We start from the raw sequence: 22,775 nt of genomic DNA on the forward strand, positions 1-22,775 counted from the left end.
GACGACACCAAGTATAACAGTAACAGTCGAAACATTCAACGACGAGGGTATCATTACTAGAACAAGGAATCACTCTATCACCATTCACCAAGTATCCGCATCCAGCGCAGAATCCCAAGGTGAAGAGTCCCAAGACATGTCCCTCAAATCCTCCTCAATCTCACTCATGCCCTTCCTCCTGCCCATACCCTTCTTCTTGCCAGCCCACTTCACCTCCTTCTTCACAACGACCTTCCTCGGAGTCTTCGGCGCAGCCTGTGATACCTCCTCAACCACCTCCTTGACGTCGACCACCGCCTTGACGTCCTCGACTACCTCCTCCCTCACGATCCTCTTCCTTCCCATCCGCCTCTCCTCCTTCGCAACCTCAGCCGCCCGCCGAATCTCGGCCTTCTCTGCTCGCTTCTCCTTCCTCTCCGCGTCCCTCATCTCGTGGGCCCTATACCTCCTCTCATCAAGGACCCTCTCCCTCTCCCTGGCCTCGTCATCGACCACCTGCTCCTTCCTCAAAACCCTCTTCTGCCTCATCTCCTCCAGCACCTTCTCCTCCGCAGCCGACGCCTTCCCCTCCTTCCTCAACTTCCAGTCCCTCGCCATACTCCTTCTCGCCAAAGCCACTCTCGTCTCCTTGCTCTGCGGCACCCCCATGAAATAAAGCCTCGCCGTCTTCCCATCCGGCAACTCCACCTCGAACTCCGAATTCCGATCATTCAGCTCCGCGCTCACGGCCCCGGAGTGCAAGTCCAACTCCTCGGCGTCCTCGCACCCCAGAAACCTCTCCCTCGCAATCCTCCCCACGTACACGCAAAAGTTCGTCGTGAACCCCCTGTGTAGCTCCTTAGCACTCTTCGCCGAGCCGTCGAGACTCCCGAGATCGACCTCCTGCGCGGCGCGCACGAACACCGTCTCCCGGTGGATCGTGGTGCACCCCCTGAAGCTGCCCCAGTGCCTGTCATACAACACGCTGCGGTCCTTGAAGGTGCCCACGTACGTGAGCTCCAGCCTCCGCAGCCCTGGCATCCGCGTCTTCAGACGGCCCAGGTCGGTGGCGTGCTTCCTGACGACCTCGGGCCGGATGGCGAGGTCCCTCATGCCCGCGCACTGGTTCAGCACGCCCCAGAACTGGCACCAGCGCTGGATGGGCTGCCAGACGTGTTCTTGCGTGAAGAGGTTGAAGGAGGTCTTGACGGCGGTCTCGGCCGGTTGCGGGCTGGCGATGTAGACGCTGCGGAGCATCTTCCTGTAGGACTCCCTGAGCCTGGAGCCCACGCAGATGGTGAACTCGTCGGAGGACTCGAAGACGAATGTGTTGTGGCGCCAGAAGATGGGTGCTGCTTCGCGGTGGATTTGTCGGCAGGCCAACAGCAGGTTCAGCATCGTCCGCTTGGCGCAGCGGCAGTCGGAGGGAAGGTCCCAGGGATACAGCATCGGCTCTGCGATCTCGACGGTCGGGTCGAGGACCATGCTGGCAGCGGGCTCGATGGAGGTGCGGGTGTGGCCGTGGCGGAAGTGGCAGTCCGGGTTATGCTGGAGGTAGTGCTTCGCCGGGGTGACCAGAGCGGCATGGTAAATCTGGTTGCGGAGTTCGAGGGGGAGACCGAGGAGGGTTTTGGCGGAGGAATGGTATTGGTTTGGAGGGAGGGCGATGGTGAGGGTTAGGCTGGCCATTTGGACGTTGTTGATGATGATGGCTTTGGTGGCGATGATGTCGATTGATGGATGCAGCGGTTGTCGAGACCTGGCCTGTGGTCTGGACAGCGGTGCGAGCTGGGTCGCAATATTTGTCCTTGAAGTTCGAATTAATTGCCTGAATTGAAAGGATGGAGGGAATGCGGCACGGGATTTCAGCTCGACTTAAAGAGCTCAAAGAGCAGCTCATGAAGGACCTGGGCGCTTCGTCGTGCATTCAAGAAACAGGCATCATTTGCGGAGGCAGCCGCCGGGTGACTCACCCCACCGAATTCCAAGGCCAAAAAGCGCACTGAGGCCTACGGTGCCTGGCAGTCAGCCTCCAAACACACAGACGGCTAGGAATCCGACCAACTGGCGACGGATTGCAGATGGAGCTTGATTTGGGGAAATTCGGTTGGCAAGCGGCTTGCAGATTGAGGCTCAGTGAGGCGGTGCTGACGGCGGCGTCGCCGGCCAGTACGCTGCGGACGCTGAGCTTCTCCGCATTCTCGCTGCTTACCTGCATGGTCGTCTCACTGGCGTGGTCGCGAATTGACTTTCTTGGGGCTGGTGACGTTATGGGGTATGTGAAGTGTATTAGGTCTGCTATGTAGTTTCTGTTGAGACTTGAGGTCGTTGATGTCGCGTCATGTCAATGTGGAAAAAGGTCAAAGACGGCGCCAAACTCCTTGAAATCAGGCAGGATTGCTCATGTTTTCCGGCAATCGTACTTAGCCCTGCGCGACGACATCACGGATGATCTTGGTGCAGTCGACCGGGTTCTCGAAGACAAACCAGTCGTCGCGTGGAATGTTCTTGAATGCCTTCTCAAAGCGCTCTGGTTCGTTCTTTGCCGAGATTCCGACTGCCGCGATGTCGGCCACCTTGCGGATGAGGATGAGCTTGACCCAGCCCTTGAATTCGCGGTAGCTACAGATGTTAGTCGAGCGCTGGAGCTGGAGGGCAGATTGTAACTTACATGTCGCCGTACGCCTCGGGATCGGATTGTGTCGAGTCGCCGATGAGAATCATCTTCCTCTTTGGAAGCCATTCGTGCACCTTCTTCATCCGTTGCACCTTGTACTCCTCAGTCGCCAAGGTCAGCGCCGACAGCAGACCGGCGAGGGTCTTCCAGCTCGAGTCGCGGAGAATTATGGTTCCTGGAGGATAGTACTTGTCGCGGAACTCTTTCAGGAACGGGTACAGATTGTACGGAGACGCGGAGAGGTAGAACCACGGGGACTCCTTGGGCAGAAGCGCTGCAATACTCCTGTACAGCTCCGGCATGCCTTCAATGGGTGTCGGCTCGTTGACGAATGTCTCGCGGAGAATGCCGACCGGGTCGCTCGTCTGTGTCAGCTTGATGGTGTCGTCGACATCTAGGCCTGTTAGCGCCTGCCCCTGCGTGAGCGAACGACCGTAGGCATACCTGAGATGATGGCCCATCCCTCTGGTGCTGCAAAATAGGTCTGCATCTTGAGCAGCCCCGACGTGCCCTGCGGAACCATGGCGCTTGACGCAAGCATCGTTCCCGGCTGCTGCTCGTGGATCTTCAGCGTGTCGGTGGTGATGCCGTTGGACGCAGACGGGCCCAGCTTGAGCTCCTTCTTCTGTTGCACCACCCGAAGATGACGAGCCGGCTGGACATCCCACAGGAACGGCAGTATCCTCTCTTCAATGGTCTTGAAATCCTCCGAATCGTCCGCAATGCCCAGCTTTTTCGCGACGCCCTGCACGATATCGACGACCTTGCATTTGGGCTCTCTCTCGAAGACGGCCGCAACGAACTCGGCCTGCCAGCTGCCCAGGCGCGAGGGCTTATAGGCGGTGTTGTCGAGCAGCCAGACGATGTCGTCCTCGGTCACGGGTCGGCCCCATGGGTTGTAGCTGCCGAGATGCGACAGCAGACCGCTGGCGGTGAAGGCGGCGGACTGGAGGGTCGGGACGGTGGGGTTTGGAAGCTCGGCCTCGACGTCGTCGAAGCGACGCTCTGCGCGGGTTTGTTTCTGCATTTCGTCTGCGTATGACGCCGGTTTCTTGGAATCGTCTTGAGCACCCATGATTGCGACGGCGTCGATAATCGGTACTTATGCGATTGAGCGTGTCTGCCTTTGTCGGTCTATCGAGTTCGCCTCCTGCCGGTCACTTGGATCAAGAACAGAAGTGTGACTAGATTTCGGTGTTATTGGTGCCTTGGCGACGAAGTGGTTGGTAGGCTGACTGTTCAGGGCTGAAAGAAACAGTGTCGATAGGAAGCTGTTCCTGGTTGAATGGGGCTCGTAATAGAGAGAAGAGTGAGATGTAGGGAGGCAGGCTGTATGATGGAGGGTACTCTGTACGACTACTGGCGGTGCGGCGAGAGTAGGTAGGTGTCGAGTCGTGTCTCAGCCGAAGCAGCTGGCGCTGGAGCTGTATGGGCGACCATGGTGCCAGTCAGTCGCAGAAGGCAAGGCAAGGCGAAGGCATGGCCCGTCAGATGCATTATGTCAGAGCTAGACGGGTTGGCTGCATCGTCTGTGTGGGAGGAGCCCGTGACATGGTTTAGGGCGAGCTGTGACAGGTCGACTATCAGATGGTCTTTGGCAAGTGGTCGCAGGGCGTCTTGGCTGAAATACGCCCACACAGACACAGGTCCTCTCCTCTCGTGACTGGGTAGCCATGACTGGCCGATGACGATGGTCAGGATCTGCTGCAGGCGAACGTGTGTCGGAGGCGTAAGGAAATGGACGCGGAGGGGAAAGATGGAGGGGTGAAAGAGCAGGCACCTCACCTAGGTAGGCGGGGGCGGGAGGCATCCGGGACGGGGACGCCCTGGTTCCATTCGTTCTTGCCCTGCAAAAATAACCCGACCTCCGATTGGGTTGCTGCGAAGTGGGGTCACCCGATGAACTGCCGCCTCTTTTCGGCCAATGGAAAATCAGTCGCAAAAAGACAGCCTTTTAAGCTTAGCTGTCCAACATGAGACCAACTCAACTGGAAAAAATAACATGCAAAGAAGCCGATGGACATCATTGCAGTCATGCAGTCAAATACAAAAAGATATTCGGGTTCTTGGTCAGAATGACAAAAAGATGTCCTCGGAGAGGCTCGAACTCTCGACCTTTGGATGTCTCTGCCTTCAGACAGGGTCATATTGATAGATAATATGAGACCAACGCTCTACCGACTGAGCCACGAAGACTGGTTGTTGTGGCTGAGGCAAATAAACCTGCATATGGACCATCCCCACTCTCATGGTCAGTCTGGCATTTCCGGTCCTACATGAATTCCAGATGAGACTCATTCACAATTCTCACAGAAAGTTTGCGGCTTTCAATTTTTATGGGAAGGGATCTGACACGACATGGACTCAGGGTTTGCATTTGCCCAGCGGCGAAGTTGGAGAGACGGAAGGCGTTTTAGGCGATGATGAATACCATGTGCACTGCGGCGATTGTTCTCCTTCCGCTTCAACTCTTCAAAAGCCACATAGAATGCGGATGTATTTGGTTTGTGCAATTAAGCTACGGGACGACAACATCCTACTTAGATTGAAAGTAGGGGATCGCGGAGGTGCATTTCGGCACTTCAAAGTATTGATGTTCGGAACGCAAACATAAGTCAAGGCCTATCAACAAGGCTACCAAAACATCGACAGAGATGAATGAGCCTTGAAAAAGGATGGAAGGCACCTGTAGTTAATCCTTTTTCTTTTCCAATCCTTCTTCCTTCATCTTCTCAAGTTCCACCTTCAGCTTCCTCACAAACGGCCCAGAGTCCCACTCCGGATCCCTCAGTATCTTCACCTCGCCGCCATGAAACTCAACAAGCTCCCTCATCATCATGTTCGAAATATCCAAATTCATCCAGCTGGGCCTCCAACAGGCCCCAGGCTCCCTCCCCCACGCGACGCCCCACCCCAGCATCTCCTCCGAGACCCTCTCCATCAACGCCAGCATCCTCGACCAGTCCCTCGCCGGCAGCTCGATGCCCGCCTCGTCGGCCAGCGCCGAGTGGCGTTCGCTCGCCTCCTTGGAGATGCGGAGCGTGTACAGGTCTCTGTCGACCAGGATGGTGCCGCCCTCCTCGACGCTCTGGCGGTCGGCGAAGAAGCAGAACGGACGCACGCAGTTGTCGTCCTCTGGGTTGGGTGTTGTTCTTTGCTTGTAGAGGCGCAGTAGGTCTGTTTCGACGCTGCCGTCGGTGTCGCAGGGCCAGGGGACGAGCGAGGGTCTGACCCAGCTGTCGTCGACATCTTCTTCTAGTGGCGCGGTGATGGCTGCCAGGTAGGTCTTTTCTTCTTCTGGGGTGAGCTTTGTGAGCATGTAGATCTTGATGTAGACCGGTTCGATGTCGCTAATGTCTGGTATGGGCATTGTTGCTGCGAGATTTTGGTCGGAAGGTGAGATGTGGTTGAGCGTAGAGTTGTGAGATGATGTTGAGAAAAGGCGTTGAGCTATAAGTTAGAGACAGGTTCAGCCTGTGCGTGAGACGTGACGACATGCAGCGGATCGTGATGCACAATTGATTGGATGGATTGGATGCAGCAAGGTCTGCATCTGGTGTCTTGGACCATTTGGTCAGTGAATGCGGCTGCTGCCTAGGAGGATCCTCCTCGATTTGGCGAATGTCTTGTATGTCCAGTCAGCTCAATTAGATTTCCCCCGACTTCATCCGGAGACAAAGGCAAAGAAGAAACAAGAACTTTGGATAGAAACATCGTCGCGATAAGTGAAATGATACAATGGTCGGAGCCGGAGGGAATACTCTGCTTCCGTGTTGTGGGGCCGGCCCGGGTCCGGAGTCCGGACTGTTGACTGTGCTCGCGTTTTCATGCATTCGCGGCAGCGTTGAATTCAGTACATCGAGGATTGCGAAGTTCACAGTGATTTCGAGACGAAACTTGTTATCATGATACGCAAAGAAATGCCATTGTCTATGGCTGTGGGATTGATGATCCCCGGTATCTACCTTGAACCTGAACGCCGTCCAGCCCTTTTCCTACGAGGGCGTTATGCCATGACGAATGCCGACCCGTCCCCAACGCCAGTGCCATGAAATGCCCAAAAGAATCCTATCACTTAATCCAACAAGCCTTCCAAAGAAAGACCTCAGCAAACGTCAAAGGTAGGGCACGCGGCATCGACGATCCTCAGCGCCTGGTTCGGCTTCAGCACGCGCTGGAAAGTTCTCCCGCCCCTCTTCTCATTCCTCTTCGCCACCTTCGCCACCGTCTTGCCCTCTCCCTCCTTCTCCTCAACCGCGTCGACGAATGCGAGCTTATCCCGCGTCTCGGCGGCAGCCACCTTGGCCGTGAACTCGATGGCCCGGTCGCTGAGGGTGAACGGCGTGTGGAAGAGGTAGTCGCCGGGCGCGTCGCACGCCGAGTATCCCCCCGCAGCCTCTGGCGTCTCGCCCGTCTTGGCCCAGATGCAAGGCGTCCACGTCTCTGTGAAGTAGACGCCCCTGTCCGGCTCCGACCTGTTTCCGCGGCCGTCCGAGTCCGCGAGTCCGTGCTGCCTCATCTGGCGCTCGATGATCGCCTCCCTCACGAACTCGGCCGTGTTGACCTGAGCAGCTACGCGTCTGGGGAACGGGACCCTCAGTGCGTCGCCCTCGGCGGGCGCCTCGAGACCTCTGGCAGCCCGGCGCAGCTTGGGAGAGGCGCGGTTGCTGGCGGGGATGTAGCCGAACTGGCCCCTCTCCTCGCCCTCCTTGGGCTCCGGGTCCGCCGTGCGCTTCCACTCGTCAATGCGGCCCCTGACCTCCGAGTTCCACCGGTCCGTGAGGTGCGCGGCGTTGGTCATCTGCTCGGCCTTGGTGTGCGGGCTCGGCGGGCTCTGCCGCTGGGCGTGCCATCCCGGGGTCAGGGAGATGTCGAACAGCTCCGGGATGATGACCCTGAAGTTCTCCACCTCGCGCTCGTCGATGTCGCCGCCTTCCCTGTCCATCTTGTTCAGCTTCTCGATGAGCTCGGCGTCCTGGTACGCCCAGAAGTCGGAGAAGGCCACCGAGTTCGTGTCCAACGACGCCTGGTAGACTCGCTCGACCTGCGCGAAGAGCGCGCGGATGGCGAGGTCGACGATGCCCTGGCCCAGATCGCGCGGGAGGGTGGCGAGGGTCCAGATGTCCCAGGTGCCGAAGGTGAAGACCCAGATGGTCTCCTTCGGGACGAGCCGGGGCTGCGGTTGGGAGAGGAACTGGTCGACCTGGGCGGTGAGGTCGGCGATGGCGTCGGCGAGGGGGTACTGATCGAGGATGAAGTCGTAGTTGTAGCCCGGGGCCTTCTCCTGGTCAAGTTCGCGGGTGACCTTCTCGATGGTTGCGTTGTAGTGGTCGTGCGCGGTGAGGGCTTGAGCTGGGAGGCTGGTCTGGGGGATGAAGGAGTGGTGGGATGAGCAGGCGAGCTAGAATTTTGTCAGTGACGGAAGAACGATGAGTCGATCAAAAAGACGGCTCACCTCCTTGCAGAGCATCTCAGTCCAGCCGCTGCCCTTTCCGTTCGAGGACGTCGCGATATCGGGCGATCCGAAGACGATCAACCTCACGCCGCCGGGCTGGCCGCTGCCGACATCACCGTCACTCTTGCTGCCGAAGGGCGACCACGTCCACCTCGATCCGGTCATGAGATCTGATGACGGCGAAGTGAAGAACTTGCCCAGGATAATGAGGCCGAATACGGCCAGGATGAGCTGGATGACCAGACGAGGGCCGCCGCGCAGGGCTCGTGTCGAGAGGAAGCCGAGAAGAGTCTTGACGCTCAAGTTGCAGTCGAAGGGGCTTCCGCCGGGGACGGATGGCGAGGAGGGCCGCCTCTCGTGGCGGGGGAGTTCTTTCGACATGACGCCGTTGTGATGATTGCCGTCGATTTTGATGTTGCTGACGATGTTGTTTGAGATAGGCGATGTTTCGACGGTTTTGATGTGGTGATGAAGCGCCCGTCAACCAAGCCGTTGTTTTCGTCGGTGTTCCTTCTTCGTTTGATTCTTCCTTGTTTACTTTTTTCAAAATACCAAAATACCAAAAGACCTTTTAAGCCTTGCTTAGTCGTCAAAGTCCACGATCCCTCAGTCCCGTGTGTTACCACCTCTGTTTCCGAATTGGGAATCCTGTCGTGTGCTGACGTTACAACGTTGATGGCGGCACCCTTTGCCAAGCCGGCAGTTTAAAGACACCAACAAAAGTCAATTGCTGCCAAGAAGGGTGGCTGGCCGGGCGGGAATGTTGGCCGGCGTCCGATGATCTCGAAGATTCTTCGTCGATTGTCTCTCTCCAAGAAATACAAGAACAGGCAAAACAAAGAAAAAAGGAGAAGAGCAAGTGGTCGTCACCGGGCGGCTAAAGGGTTTTGTTTAAGAACGAGAAAGAAGCAGGGAAAGACTACCAAGACTGGGAGGACGAAAGTGACTTCAAAAAGGTCACCCCTCAGACCCTCTTCTCAGTCCCGTCACTCGGCGCGCATCAGTCAGATCAGGGGGGGGGTCGGTTGTGGACTGGTGGTTCCTCCTCCAGTTTTTCGCAAACGGGATGTGGCCCAGCAGCGGTTACATATGTTCTGGGCGCAGTCTTGCTCTTCGGTAGGCTGAGAAACGTACGCACAAATGAATAGGAACTAACACCGTTACAGAGCCATCCCGGTCTCAATAACACGATGATTGGAGGGGGAGGGGCGGGAGGACGTTCGAAGCTTCGAACCGGCGCGGCGTCTGATGGCTCTGAGTTCGACGTTCTCTCGGTCTCTTCCCCCGGCGTCACCTAAAGCTGGGATGAACCGGGGACGAGGGAGGGGGCAGCCCAGTTGCGGGTTGTACGTTGTGTCATCCTTGCTTTGATGTGCAGTCGTCGTCAGCTCGGTGGGGACCGTCATCTGAACGGGGTCGAGCTGTGAAAGTCTGTGTGGCTGCGGCTGCTCTGCAAGCTTGCCCAGGGCGGGAAGCCGTCCTGTCTGCTGGGTTTGCTCGTGGTTCGCGGTAAGAAACTCAGGGGGTTGCAGAACGACGTACATCCGTTCAGGAGGCTGGCGGTACAATCAAGCGGTTGTTGTGTGCGTGTTGTGTGTTTCTGATCCCGTCGTAGCCGTGTTACATTTGCTGGGCGTTCCGCCGGCCCTGCGAGGCGCTTGTCTTACCCTCTTCGAAAAGGTCTGCTGCTGCATAACGATTCTAGTCTTCTTGCGGGCTTGGAGGGCTGAATGAAGACCGGGAATGATAAGACGCCTTATTGCCGTCCACGACAATACACGTCTACATACACAGTCTAGACAACTGGGGTGATGCAGGTGAGAGGTGGAAATGGCAATTCATCACGCACCTGGGATGCATCAACGGGTCATGACTTGTGAGTATCCACATCCCGAATGCTGCTGCTCCACGTCCGTTGCGGCGTCTCCATTCCCCGCCGGTCGTCATTCGTGTCAGTTGGGTTTGTTACGGTAACACATCACGCGAGCGCCTTCGCTGTTCAGAATCCGTAGTGTCCGTAAGGAAGACGCATCTTCAAGGTTTATTACCAAACCCAGAAGCAAAAGGTCCTCTCTTGTGTTCCCTCGCCAAAAAGTCTTAAGGTGCTTGGCTGTAACGGGGAATGTTTGTATGCAGTAATAGATCGACGAGAACCGCCATCCCGAGCTAACCGGATAGCCGCCGCCGAGAACTCCTCCAGTTCCTCCCAATCCAATTCCTGGCTCCGGGCGGGCTGGATAGGCCAAGCCTCGTGTCGTTCTCATTCCCAACAGAGCTCAAAGTGACCCAGAAACGAACTCTCTACAGCCTACACAACGAGACCATTCCCGAGTCGACATCCCAAAAGTCCAACTCACCGTCTCCCTGCTCACAAGTGTTGCGCCATCGCGCCCTGTGCTTGTGCCGTTTGCCGGGGCTAAAGCCATGGGGCGAACCCGAGCAAGCCCAAACAAAACGCCTCCAAAGTCTCACGGCACAACACACCCTGGTCGTCCAAGAGTCTCAGCACACGTCATTCTGACCAGCGAGAAAGAAATCTCCTAGAAATTCCCCATCGTCCCCCGTTTCCGCCGACGGAGAACTCGCTAAAGGCTCCCAAGACATTGGCACAACCAGCCCGCAGCAATCAGGGATTGTTACGAATCGGCCTGGCTTTGAAACAAACGTTGATCTAGACGGATTGAAGATTGAAGAACGAGCCCGTTTCCGCGTCAGCTCTTCTCCTCATTCTCGTCTTACTTTCTTCTCTCTCGCTTTGCCTCCCTCCGCGGCATGCCAATCCGGTAGCGCCGTCCAGGGCCGCCGCCCGCTCGGTCATGCGCCGCTGCCGCGGTCCGCCCACTTTCCGGCTCAAATTAGTGCCGCCGTCGTCGTCGTCACTCTTCCTCGTCCACCGTCCACGGCATGTCCCTTTCACTCCGCTACGACTCGACCTGGCATTGGCGGACCAACGACACCGAGGACGACGAAAGCGAGGCTCAGCTTCATTATTTTAGTCTCTACGGATTCGTACACGACCTCCGGCTGGCCCCGTCCCCCAAAACAAGCTCAGCCCGAGTCCACGTCGCCCTCAATTTAAAGGGAGAACCCTAAACATCTCCATTCTCCCCCCTGATCCTGACCCTTCCGGTTCCCGCTGTCATCCACCGGAACCCTTTTTTTAATAACATCTGGACAGTTACATCCCGCGTGTGCTGGCCTTTTTTATAGAACCTCAGAAGCCCCCTTCCAGATACGCCCCGGACACGGCGAGCCCAAGTGCCGTGGTGAATGGGTATTTCTGCGGGAACCCCGGCCCGCCGTGCTCGGGGTCCAGACCCGAGGTGCCGGGATACAGCAGCGACGCCCACCCGGCCACCCAGTAGATGGAGCCAAGGAAGCCCGCGATGCGGAACGATTCTCTGGACATCTCCGGGCTGCTGTTGGGACGCCATGTGAAGAACAGGGTCGCCACACCGAGAATGAAGGAGAGCGTCATTGTTTGTGCGTTGTGGAATCTGCGAGCTGTCAGTGGATGAAATGTGTTCATGTTGATGAGACACGACGTTACTTAGCATGCGGGGGCCATCGCGGGTTGTGGATGTGTGTCTCGTTCCAATCGGCCAGGAATGCGCCGAAGAGGAGCATAGCGCCGTCGAGCGTGAGCAGAATGCGGCCGAACATCTTGAAAAGTGTGTGTGTTCACTGAAGTGAGACTGACGAATGACGCCTGCAGCTGTATCGCCAATCGTGCTGCAGCCGGGAGGGCTGCGAGCTCTTTAAACCGTATCTCACGTCAAATAGCATCAGCGTCTAATCTTTGTGAGGATCGTTTCAAACGAGTCGACCCTAGGAGCGGCCTTACCTCGCGAGCCGACCACCGCGAGTTCTAGCACTGAGTCGCTGCCGCCGGACTTTGGGGATCTCCGGCGGTCGTGGAACCCGGTCTCGATGTGACTGAATCGGCATTGAATGTGACGCTCTCGGGCCCGGAGGTGACTTTGGAATAGCGATTCTTACAAATGCATATACGGCAGATGAGATTTTCATGTTCACGAGTACGCTTTCACCCTCGTGAACATTTGAAAACGACTCGATCTCCGGCGTTTTCGGCAGTAGTACGGTCGCTGTGAGGATTGATGACGGAGTAGTCCGGGGGTCGCATCGCTCGCACGCTAATGAAATGCGAACACGCGAGACCGAAAATCTGAAAAGAATCAACACCGTAGCTGGTGTGCTGAGTGCTACATACTTACTGGTTGATGCAACGGATGAGTGATATGAGACGAGCTGGAATAGATGGCTCTAGCTGTATTCTGTCATCGCCAATCCATGTGCCTGGGAACCGTGTTGAAACTTCTCATCCCATCAGACAAATTTGTTTCACTGGTCCGCGATGAGAGATCCTGGATGACCGGAAAACCTGACGCTCACACGCTGGCCGGTCCTGGTCCCCGGGCCGATGGATCGCGTACTTGGTCTTCTTGTACCGGAGTAGAACGGCGCCGCGTCGATCTCCGGCCTTGACCCGGATTTGGTCTCTAGCTTATTGAGAAGTGAGCCGTGTCGGCGCCATCTTGCATTGGCTGAACTTAACCCTGCGATAAGATCGATTTCTCTGCCCTATGGCGCAAACTATGGCGACATCGCGCGAGGACAGACGCCCGATATGTCGCAGAGTCTCATCCCGGCTATCGGACGAGTTTGGGGCAGAGAATCTTGCTGAATCTCTCCGCCTCCTGAACACCACGGTTCTCACCAGAAGCGCCTATGCAAATAATTAAATACAGTAGTTGATGAAGAGATTCATGAATGACATGAATGAAAGTTGAGATATGGTCGTAGTAATCGGTGAAAAGTTCAACGCATCTCGGCTTGCGAAGTTCTAAGGGAGAGCCCTGCATATCTTGGACCCTGAACGCACACTCAGACTTGGAATTGGGGAAGTGGTCGTGCGGGTGAAAGTCATGACGACACCCAACATTGATAGTCAGGAAGCTCATCCCTACAACGGGGCTCAAGCTCCCAATACCTCACTGATCGGGCGAGCTTCTTTTGACCTCTTCCTTCTCATCTTTTGACATTCATTTCCCTCATCTCCATCCCTCCTGTATAACATCTGACGAAGACGAAGTCGAGCCAGTTCTCATCGCACCCTCAACACCAAGACACAAATCACATCACAATGGCGACACGAAAGATCCTCATCCTCGGCGCGACCGGCAAACAAGGCTCCGCCGTCATCGACGCCCTCCTCTCCCTCCCCAAGACCACGCCTCCCCTCGAGCTCCTCGCCCTCACCCGCAACCCGGCCTCATCAAAACTCAAGTCCTTCGCGGACGCCGCCAAACCCAAGGGCCTCACCCTCGTCCCCGTCGAAGGCGACCTCAAGTCCCCCATCCCCGTCTTCCGCGCCCACCCGCGCATCGACACGTCCTTCATCGTGACGACCCCCGGCAACGAGGACGTGATCGGAAAGGCCTGGGTCGACGCCTCCATCGACGCGGGCGCGTCCCAGATCGTGCTGACCTCGGTCGACCGCGGCGGCGAGGACAAGTCCTGGACGAACCCCACGGACGTCCCTCACTTTTACCAGAAGCACGAGATCGAAGTGCACCTCCGCGACCGCGCCGACGAGCTGGAAAAGAGCGGGCGGAAGCTGCGGTGGACTATCCTCCGCCCCACGGCCTTCTTGGATAACACCAACCCGGGCATGTTCGGCAAGGTGTTTGCGGCGATGTGGTCCACCATGCCGGCCGATCGCACCCTCCAGTTCGTGTCGGTCCGTGACATTGGGCTGTTTGCGGCGAAGGCGATCGCGGAGCCGGAGAGGTGGGATCGGAGAGCGCTGTCGCTTGCTGGCGAGGATATCACGTACGCGAAGGCCAGGGAGGTGTTTAAGAGGGTCGTTGGCAGCGAGATGCCTCAGACTTACACCATCTTTGGCCAGGGCATGATGTGGGCGATTAACGACGCGGGAAGGATGTTCGAGTTCTTCAAGAGAGAGGGCTACGGTGCTGATATACAGGTGTTGAGGAAGGAAGAGCCTAGGTTGCAGAACTTTGAGACCTGGCTGCAGGAGAGCAGTGGGTGGAAGAAGGAGAAGAGCGGCATCTAGGTAGGTAGTTGTCTTTGACTTTCTGGTTGCGTTTATCTGCGTCGTGGTGGTTGAATGACACCACACCTACGCATCATGAGATCGGCTTGAGCGATCTTTGATGCTCAAATTTCATAACAGACGACTGAATATCAATACTCTCTGTCCATCTCACCGTCAACAATGACGTCTCCAGGTATCAACTTCACGATCGTCTACTTTGCTGTCACACAGCCACTTGACAAGCCACTGCTTAGCGATCTATCTGGGGAAATAAACCCGCGAATCATCCATCGCCAAGGTTGTAGGGCAGAGCCTGCGGAGAAATGTGTCAAGGCACATTCGCGACATTGGGGAACGAGTGCATGCTCTGATGTCATCCCGCCCTGCTGTGCCGTACAACGTCTTTCTGAATTGGTGCAGGAGAATCGGGACTATTGGATCCTTCGACCTCAATCCAGCCCATCAGCGGCACTTTTGCATCCAGTCGCCGACAATCCAGTCCCGATGGTTCCCTGTCTGTCTTGTCGACAATTCGATTGAAGTGGCCTGCCAGGGTTATCCGTATTACTCTCAACAGCGCCTACGGACAGCACGAATCAAAAGAGGAATGTGATGACGCTAAGGGACAAGGCCCTTTTGCCCGACTTGTGCCTGTTGAACGTGGCCAAGGAGTCAAAATCTCGACGATCTGCAGTCCGGGGTAAGCAAGCTTTGTGGCATTTCCCGCCTGCGTGGCGCCGCTGCTGTCCTGGTGTGTATCGCCATGTTATCCAGCGGTAGTTAAAAAGGACCTCGTCGTGTCTGCTGTCTCTTATTCCAACAATTGTTTGCCTCCACCGACATCCCAAGTACTTGCAGATTCTTCAACGTCTTCAACATGCCTACCGCAACATCAACCGATCAATATGCAATCACCAACCTCGGGCCTCTGACGACCGTCTTCACGCCACCAGCATCCTGCGTAACCGCCGCCCCGTCCGGCCCGAATCTATGGCTCGCAGTCCGTAACGCCTTTGGTGACGACCGCGTAGCCGCCAACTACAAGAAGGAATGCGGCGTCGCGTCACAAGGAGACTGCTTCCCCTCCGGCTCCCAAATCGACGAAGCTTACTCTTCCGCAACCGCCAAGGGCATCTCTGTTGCCGGCACCATCGACTACTTCTCCCCGGCCAGCGCCTGTCCCGACTCGTACACCACGGCCGGCGTGGCCTCCAGGGTGAACGGCAGCGTCGTCAGCTCGTCGGGCATCTTCGTGCCGCCCGCCGTCACCGTTCGCAACGGCGGCAACATCGTGCAGAACCCGCCACTGAATGTGCTGATGCAAGTACTTGACGAGGGCGAGACTGCTGTCATTTGCTGTCCTCAGTAAGTCCCGCGTCATACCCATACTCCTACACTCATTACAAATAGAGACGACTAACCCCACACAGAAACTGGACCGTCGGCATCAACGGCGGCTGTTATTCAGAGGTCCCGGCATCTGTCTACGGTGAAAGAACCGCCTGCCTGAGAGTCAGAGACAACGACGACTACACCGAGGTCACGGGGTCCATCACCTACAACAACACCATCATGACAGGTAGGATCTTCTCTTACACGGCGAGCAGCCAGGCCTTCTCCACCCGCACGACGACTCTCACGGCATCTGCTCTGACTGAGAGCATGTACCCCGTCGCGTCCAGAGCGGCTGTCACCATGATCCACAAGGGCAGCGTTGAGGAGACGGGCGGTGCTAGTGGAAGTGGTACTGCCGCTCCAACGGAGACGGCGCCTAGCGCGGCTCACGGGATGAGAATGACGACTTCGGGTGGTAATGTCGGCATCTTGGCCACCGTCTGGACTTTTGCGGCTCTGGCTGGTGTTGCTCTGGCACTGCCTCTTTGAGATGTTTGAATGGGAGAACATACGTGAGAGACTATGTGGGGACTGGACGAGGGTGTTGCACATGAAGAGATACCCTGAACTTATGCACTATTTCATTGACTAAGCTATTTGGATCATTTTCTCCTTAGAAGACTATATTTTAGAGCTTTGATAAGGGCTTCATATTGTGATAAGTCACTACGTATGTCCATTGACAGCACCTCTAACCGCAGTGACAGCGAAAGGGTTCGCGGTGAAAGTGCCGTGGGGATCGGCCCTGGCTCTGGCCCTTCCGATTCTCTTATACTTCTCTTCACTCTCATAATAGCATCTCCAAATCTTCTCATCGCCGAGTATCCAGTTGCCATATGATCCCCACAGGAGACGCCTGTCTTCTTTGCTGAACGAACTATCGGGCCCGATCATGACAGCGTCGTTCTTAGCCTGCCACGCATCGGCATACTTCTTCGACTCGGCATCCGCTTCATGGAAACAATCGAGCGTCTGCACAACTGACGAGTCTCGCCAGCTGAATGACGTTCCGTTGTCCCTGTTGGCATAAAACCGCGACTTTTCGCCGCCGAAACACTGGATCTGGACCGAAAGCTTGCACCTGAGGTACCGTTCAAAGTTCTTCTCGCCAGGGCGTCCGTCGAGATACTGCTTCGGGTTGTAGATGAGGTCAATACGATCCGCAACCGAATCAATCCATCCATCCTTGAGCAGACTCGTCGACTTGGTCGCGTACGTGCGCTTGACGTACGGAAGGTCGAACTCGCGAGCCTTTGGGAAGATCCACTGGCCCGTCATGTCCGACATTTCCATATCGAATTCTCCAAACTGCAGCGTCTCGTTCTCCAAGAGCCCTTTGAGCTGACGGAACTGGTCGAACCAGGCGTCCACCTTGGCGTCGTACCTGTCTTCTTTGCTGGTCGGACACCACTGAGCGTAGAGGATGATGGACGCCGGGAACTTTCCGTTTAGGAACTTGAGGAACTTGTCTTCGAGGACCTTCCTGATGTGCTCCTGCACGCGCTCCCACACGCTGGCGTCGTTGAGCTCTTTGAAGAGCGTCGTGATGGGGAACTCGGTGCTGAGGACGCTGACGCAGATGTCAAACCCGCGCGGGAAGCTCGGGTCTTCGGCCATCTTGACGACGGCGGTCAGGAGCCTTTCGAGCACTTCGCGGGAGTAGATCCACAGCGCCTTGATGCCGTGCGGGCCCTTAAAATCATTCGGTCCTGCGACGGTACCGAGGTAGCTTTTCGACTTGTATACTTCGACGATGAAGTGCGTGATTATGCCGAAGTTCCCCGGGCTTCCGCCGAGGATGGCCCAGAACAACTCCGCGTCGTTTTCCTTGGTCACGTCCCGGATGACCCCGTCGTGGCAGACGAGACGGATGGTTCTGATGTGATCGGAAAAGAGACCGAAGCTACGACCGAGCTGTCCGTATCCGCCGGTCTGTCCGTGGCCGCCTACTCCGACGAAGGCACATTGCCCGGTAGGTACGAAGAGTTTGTTGTGCTTGAGGTAGTGGTTGAGCTCCATCATGGTGGTACTCACTCCTGTGTAGACAAGAGCACGGTCTTGGGCGATGGGGATCTTGGGTTTCAGGATCATGAGGTCTTTGTAGGTGTTGGAGAGGTCGAGCTGGATGTTGACCCCGCCGGTGGAGGAGGCGCCGCTGTATTGGTGACCGCCGCTCTTGACGGCGACGGCGACGTTGTTGTCACGGGCCCAGTTGACTGCTTTGATTACATCCTGGTCGTGTTTAGGTCGGACGATGAGACTCGGTTTCATGTTGTGTTCCTTCTGATATGTCGAGGTTGCGTACTGCTGGTTGAAGAAGGCATAATCTTGTTGTTCATCCTCGTCGCCGGTGCGAGAGTACTGCATACCCTCGAAATCTTGAATGCGGGCCATGGCTGTAGAGATTGATCTTACTGGAATTATTGAAGTAGAATGATACTGGTTGAAGAGGCGAATAGACGACGAGTAGAGATGGCTTTTTATACGTACGCGGACGTGACGAGTTGGACTGCGACTCCCGGTTTGGGCTCAATCTCCGTGTCTTGAAAACAACAGTCATGGTGGTCAGCTCGGAACGCCGCTCAGCCTCAGCATTACGATTCTCAGTCAGCCTTCTGCTACCTTGGCTTCCGGAGGTCGACCGGTATAAGCTGATATGGTGTTCACATGTTTGCTAACGCGCCCTATCAGGTGTCTCTGAGGTGAGACATCCCATTTGCGTGGCTACCTGGGAGCCTCGCAGGCTTACTACAGGTTCCGTGTGCAGGATATTACTACATCGGTTTGCCGATTCAGGCAAGATGTGTTAGTATCCAATAGGAGCGGGTAAGAATAACCGTCTCTCGAGGGGATGCCTGGTCGCACTGGCGAGATGCGCGGGCAGCAGATGACTTACAAGTAGTAGAAAGGCGAGCCAATACCACATGTGGAATAGAGAGCCGGATGCCATGGCGACAAAAGTGTCAACAGTGATAACGTCCCGAGGCGGGTATGATTTAGTCCGCCTCAAGTCCGCCATTACGCACCCGTCTGTCTAGCCGTATGTAACAACGCTGCAAGTTGGGGAATTCGCCAAGACCACAGCCGCACGATAATGTGTGACCCAAGAGGGTGTGAAACTTGCATAGTAAATCAAAGCTGTCGGCCGTTTTCGTGACACGCGGTCAACACACTTTTTCTGGTGTAACCGTCAGCCGTCTCGTTCACATTGGGATTTTGATGCTGATAAACATCCAATGAAAAGTAGCCAAGTCTGTATATGTAGCTACAACTGTGTGCTTCGTTGAGTTGCGACATTAGGAGGGCATAGCTCAACGAAAGCACGCTACAATCTTCTCTAAACCTCGCCACCGAATGCGAAAATACCAATCAGACCAAGGCCAGCCAGTATTCCAGCCGCAGGTGCCATCCCAATAGTATCAATGATGCTTATAGGGACGAGCCACTTGATTCCTACAGGCTGACGAACGGCGTGGTACAAATACCAAGGCGATGTCATCGACAGCCAAGCCGCGACCCAAACAAATCCTACCAGTTTGTGCCACGTAGGAACGGCGTCCTCCGAATATTGTCTGCCACTGACACGGCGGTAGATCTCCTGGACCGCATCCTCCACGATAATAGCTACCGCGAAGGAGACGAAAAACGCTATTGTCGGTCCTTTCGTGGGCGGTTGCCAGCAGTAGATATCAATCAAGACGTGGACTATCCCGGAACCCAGAAACACAAGGGTAGTGTTCGAGTATCGCTCCAAGCGCGAGGGACGTCGGAGACGCAGGAGGTCCCGGCAGATATAGTTGCTCATCGAAGTGAGCCACCATCGGCAATATTGATGCCAGAAAACGCTATCGAGTCCCGTTAGCAGAGTGGCGAGAGAGGTCTTCGGTCATAGATAATACTCACCCCCACGATTGACGGATGGTGTACGCGTCCCGGATGCTTCCGAATAGAGGGGGCCAGTCCTCGGGGGAGCTAGCACCCGCGAGAACTGAGACTACAGATAGCAGTCGAGACGCAAAGTCGATTATCACCCTTGACGGTCCCGTCCATGCTGTTACTGTGCCCACAACACGGGCTACCCACTGGTCGGCAGTAGCACCGAGGTACAAGAACTCCGTGCCGGGCCCGAAGAGAACAGCCGCTTCTTCCGGCGGTGTTTGCAAAGAAGAGAAGTAGGTAAAGTCAAGGAAGATATACTGCCAAAACATGATGAACAGTTGTCTCGTGATCCAGGGGCCGACCTTCAATCGCCCATTTTCCTTGTGCTGGTTGAAAAACTTCGGGACAGGGTGACGTCGAGGGATTTGCCACGGTGTTCCGATGCCTCTGAGGTTGAACATGAGGCCAACGGTACGATAGAGCTTGTAGATGACTCCATCAGCTGGCTGGAAGATGCCTCCTTGCACCAAGTCCCGGGACTCGAAACGAGAGATCACCAAGAAGTTGCAGGCTTGGAAGATGACGAGGCATAGCTGGCCGATGAGGACCGTGTTGATGACGAGACTGGTGGGGATGCCGACTGCGTGTCGAAAAAATGGCCTGGTGAAAGCAGCTATCCCCGCGAGCCACGCATAGCGAATGCACGAGCCGGGCCCAGACTTTGGCGTGAAAATGATGATTGCGGCCGAGGAGAAGCAGATGCCCAGGAGCGAGGACGCAGACTTGACGCAGGCGAGAATGCGTGTGCTGTCGTCCCAGAGGTTCATCGTTGCGGTCGAGCTTTGGCTCGTAGAAACCCACTGTTTTGCGATGTGCCGCCCGCCAAAAAAAGAAAAAGAAAAAGAAAAAAGGGAGACAATAAATCTCTCTTATGCGGATCTACCCCTGGACATGGTATTACCGTGACGAGGGAAATTCCAGCTATTCTGGGGCTGTGTAAACCAATTTCTCACGAGCTCATTGGCTGAAAAGCGCCAATTGCAAAAGAAAGGATCGAGCATCAAATTCCCACTTGCATATCTTATCAGCTCGAAAAGGATCACGTCTCCCTTGTCTAGTGTCAATAATACAGCGTCAGGAAAAAGATCCTCCATGCTCCTTCATGTTTGGTAGCTCGAATAGATGGCCATGCTTGCTCCTTCCATCCCACTGGCGGTGGAGAAGGTAGCGCAATCCTCCTCCCAGAGTAAACTCAAAATCAAGTCTTCTCCGCCAAAGTCCAAGGGATCCAGATCCAGCTGCGAAGCAAACGGGTTATCCAAGCCAGCAGAGCGATCTGTTGGATCCGATGTGGTGATGCTTTGCGTGGCAACTCCACGTGTTGGCGATACAAGATCGTGTCGACTTCTTTCAGGGCTATTCAACGATAGCAGTCTCTCCACGTAAGGGGCGCTGGATTGATTGCGCTCTTGCACGGAGTGGCTCTTATACGATTCCAGGGCCTGTGAGAAACTCGATAAGACGCGGTGGTACTGTTCAGCTTGAGGGCTAAGCCGTCCCAAGAACTCGAGCACTCGTAGTGTGCTGCGAAAAGCTGCTCTGTTGCTGGATCCGGCTTCCGAATCGAGAAGTGAGAAGCCGAGTATAAGTCCGGCGGCAAAAAGCCATGCCCTTGGCATAGGTCAGTCGATATTCTTGCCAAGAGTAGGATTGAGAGCTTACTTCAGTATACACATGTTTCCCATGATCACACCGGTATCGAGTGCTTCGGAGCACATCTCTGCCATGTACGCCGCCGCATCCACACACACTTTGGATAGCTCAGCGATCTTTTTCGGTTCTTGTATCTCTCCGCGACAGTCAAAGGTTTGGTCCGGTTTCATCTCGTCATCAAGCTGCGACATGATATGCTGAATAAGGAATTCCCTCGTGGTGGTAATGACTCCGAAATAGTAGGTACAGGCGACGTGCATATTGCCGATAGTAGTCTCTCGATCCAATGACGATTGGGATCTACTCGAGACTTGGCGCAAACCTCGGCGAAGGACGCGTGGAAGGGTACTACTCCAACTCCGAATGTCTTCCAAAAAGCCCTCTGCCGACGAGAGCCCTAGACAGCCACCATTTGAAAGACTTTCTACAATTCCGTTCAGGGTGGCTGAGAACTGACACGCTGCGGCGACGGATTGGCTTCTGTGAGCGTCGCTGAGGAGGGACTGAGGTGATGATGTGTGGTGGTTCGGTAAGCTGCTGGTAGGCCTTCCTAGAATCGAGCTGCATACTACGTCGAAGAGTCGAATACTCCGGTCGATGCGTGACCTGTCTCTGATTAACATGGATTGAAGAAGGAATCATGGTGGAACTAGCGTACCTCAAGTCACGTTCCTCCTCGGATAGAGATTGAAATTGGTCCGACATGTGTAAACCTAGAACGGAGGCGGCTTTTGTCGCGATGCCAAGATACATGAACGCCGCGTTGCGACGACAGGCACCGAACATGTAGAACGCCATGAGAACGAATGCCCTGGCCATGTTAAGTGTCAGGTCTGTCAGGAATCCCTGGAAAGACAATTTTCGAGCCTCGGAGAAGTAACGGAAGGCCTTGGGCGAGTCGGTGGGTTGACCTCGACACTGAGCACCAATTGCGATCATCATGTACAGGCAGATGCTGCCTCCATTGTCGCCCGTCGACCTGGCATTTGAGTCACTGGCTCCTTTGGCGTTCAGATGAGTAGCATCAACTAGTTGGTCGATCTCGGACCTATCGAAAAGATCCAGAAGTCCACTGGACTGTGGTCGACGTCGGTTAGCCTGGGTGAGATTGCGGGGTTGGGCGTACTCACGGCATCCAAGAATAATTGAATTAGTTCACGTTTCTCATCATCACTAATATCGTCCTGAAAGCTGTCCGGTTGCTGAACTGATACTTGGGCTTCGAACATGCGATGGCCATTGTGGCTAATCGTAAAGCCGTTGGAACCGAAAACATTGCTCAGACTGCCGCGGAGAAACTGCAAAAATGAGATCGCCGAAGCGTTGCCAACAAACACTGCGATGCGAATTCCTAGTCAGAGCCATCGAAATTCGGAAGAGGCGATTAAGGCATAGTCACAACGTACCCTTTTCTCCGCTACATGTATACATCATGACTGGCCGTGGCATCGACCTGGTTTTGGCCAGTTCCTCAGTTCTCGACTCAGCGTAGCCGGTCCGAGTATTCGAGCGCGGAGCTCGTGAAAGACTCGGAGAACTCGGTCCGTCGCTACGACTGTCTAAGCTCATCGGCGTAGTATGCCGCTGACCCGGTTTCC

General features: G+C 55.6%; 9 protein-coding genes across 9 annotated transcripts; 2 read left to right on the forward strand and 7 right to left on the reverse strand.

Annotated features, from left to right (window-relative positions):
• Positions 1–84: 84 nt before the first annotated feature.
• Positions 85–1,668, reverse strand: CkaCkLH20_04325 (uncharacterized protein; the record flags this gene model as incomplete). The annotated part of the gene is made up of 1 exon (XM_038887044.1): positions 85–1,668. One exon carries the CDS (start codon positions 1,666–1,668, stop codon positions 85–87), a length of 1,584 nt encoding a protein of 527 aa, XP_038747748.1.
• A 734-nt stretch (positions 1,669–2,402) lies between these two features.
• CkaCkLH20_04326 (actin filament organization protein app1) lies at positions 2,403–3,731 on the reverse strand (the record flags this gene model as incomplete). Its single annotated transcript, XM_038887045.1, has 3 exons — positions 2,403–2,601; positions 2,651–3,050; positions 3,101–3,731. The coding sequence occupies 3 exons, from the start codon at positions 3,729–3,731 to the stop codon at positions 2,403–2,405; spliced, it is 1,230 nt and encodes a 409-aa protein (XP_038747749.1).
• Positions 3,732–5,348: 1,617 nt separating this feature from the next.
• Positions 5,349–6,026, reverse strand: CkaCkLH20_04327 (uncharacterized protein; the record flags this gene model as incomplete). Its single annotated transcript, XM_038887046.1, has 1 exon — positions 5,349–6,026. The coding sequence occupies one exon, from the start codon at positions 6,024–6,026 to the stop codon at positions 5,349–5,351; it is 678 nt and encodes a 225-aa protein (XP_038747750.1).
• Positions 6,027–6,761: 735 nt separating this feature from the next.
• On the reverse strand, positions 6,762–8,492 carry CkaCkLH20_04328 (uncharacterized protein; the record flags this gene model as incomplete). The annotated part of the gene is made up of 2 exons (XM_038887047.1): positions 6,762–8,057; positions 8,112–8,492. 2 exons carry the CDS (start codon positions 8,490–8,492, stop codon positions 6,762–6,764), a joined length of 1,677 nt encoding a protein of 558 aa, XP_038747751.1.
• A 2,833-nt stretch (positions 8,493–11,325) lies between these two features.
• On the reverse strand, positions 11,326–11,774 carry CkaCkLH20_04329 (uncharacterized protein; the record flags this gene model as incomplete). The annotated part of the gene is made up of 2 exons (XM_038887048.1): positions 11,326–11,608; positions 11,662–11,774. 2 exons carry the CDS (start codon positions 11,772–11,774, stop codon positions 11,326–11,328), a joined length of 396 nt encoding a protein of 131 aa, XP_038747752.1.
• Positions 11,775–13,275: 1,501 nt separating this feature from the next.
• Positions 13,276–14,208, forward strand: CkaCkLH20_04330 (nucleoside-diphosphate-sugar epimerase family protein; the record flags this gene model as incomplete). Its single annotated transcript, XM_038887049.1, has 1 exon — positions 13,276–14,208. One exon carries the CDS (start codon positions 13,276–13,278, stop codon positions 14,206–14,208), a length of 933 nt encoding a protein of 310 aa, XP_038747753.1.
• Positions 14,209–15,067: 859 nt separating this feature from the next.
• Positions 15,068–16,074, forward strand: CkaCkLH20_04331 (uncharacterized protein; the record flags this gene model as incomplete). The annotated part of the gene is made up of 2 exons (XM_038887050.1): positions 15,068–15,555; positions 15,621–16,074. The coding sequence occupies 2 exons, from the start codon at positions 15,068–15,070 to the stop codon at positions 16,072–16,074; spliced, it is 942 nt and encodes a 313-aa protein (XP_038747754.1).
• A 177-nt stretch (positions 16,075–16,251) lies between these two features.
• CkaCkLH20_04332 (FAD linked oxidase domain protein) lies at positions 16,252–17,979 on the reverse strand (the record flags this gene model as incomplete). Its single annotated transcript, XM_038887051.1, has 1 exon — positions 16,252–17,979. One exon carries the CDS (start codon positions 17,977–17,979, stop codon positions 16,252–16,254), a length of 1,728 nt encoding a protein of 575 aa, XP_038747755.1.
• A 943-nt stretch (positions 17,980–18,922) lies between these two features.
• CkaCkLH20_04333 (uncharacterized protein) lies at positions 18,923–22,406 on the reverse strand (the record flags this gene model as incomplete). The annotated part of the gene is made up of 4 exons (XM_038887052.1): positions 18,923–19,430; positions 19,489–20,304; positions 21,836–22,254; positions 22,308–22,406. The coding sequence occupies 4 exons, from the start codon at positions 22,404–22,406 to the stop codon at positions 18,923–18,925; spliced, it is 1,842 nt and encodes a 613-aa protein (XP_038747756.1).
• Between the last annotated feature and the right edge of the window lie 369 nt (positions 22,407–22,775).

Source organism: Colletotrichum karsti, assembly GCF_011947395.1.
Source record: "Colletotrichum karsti strain CkLH20 chromosome Unknown Scaffold11, whole genome shotgun sequence".
NCBI lineage: Eukaryota > Fungi > Ascomycota > Sordariomycetes > Glomerellales > Glomerellaceae > Colletotrichum > Colletotrichum karsti.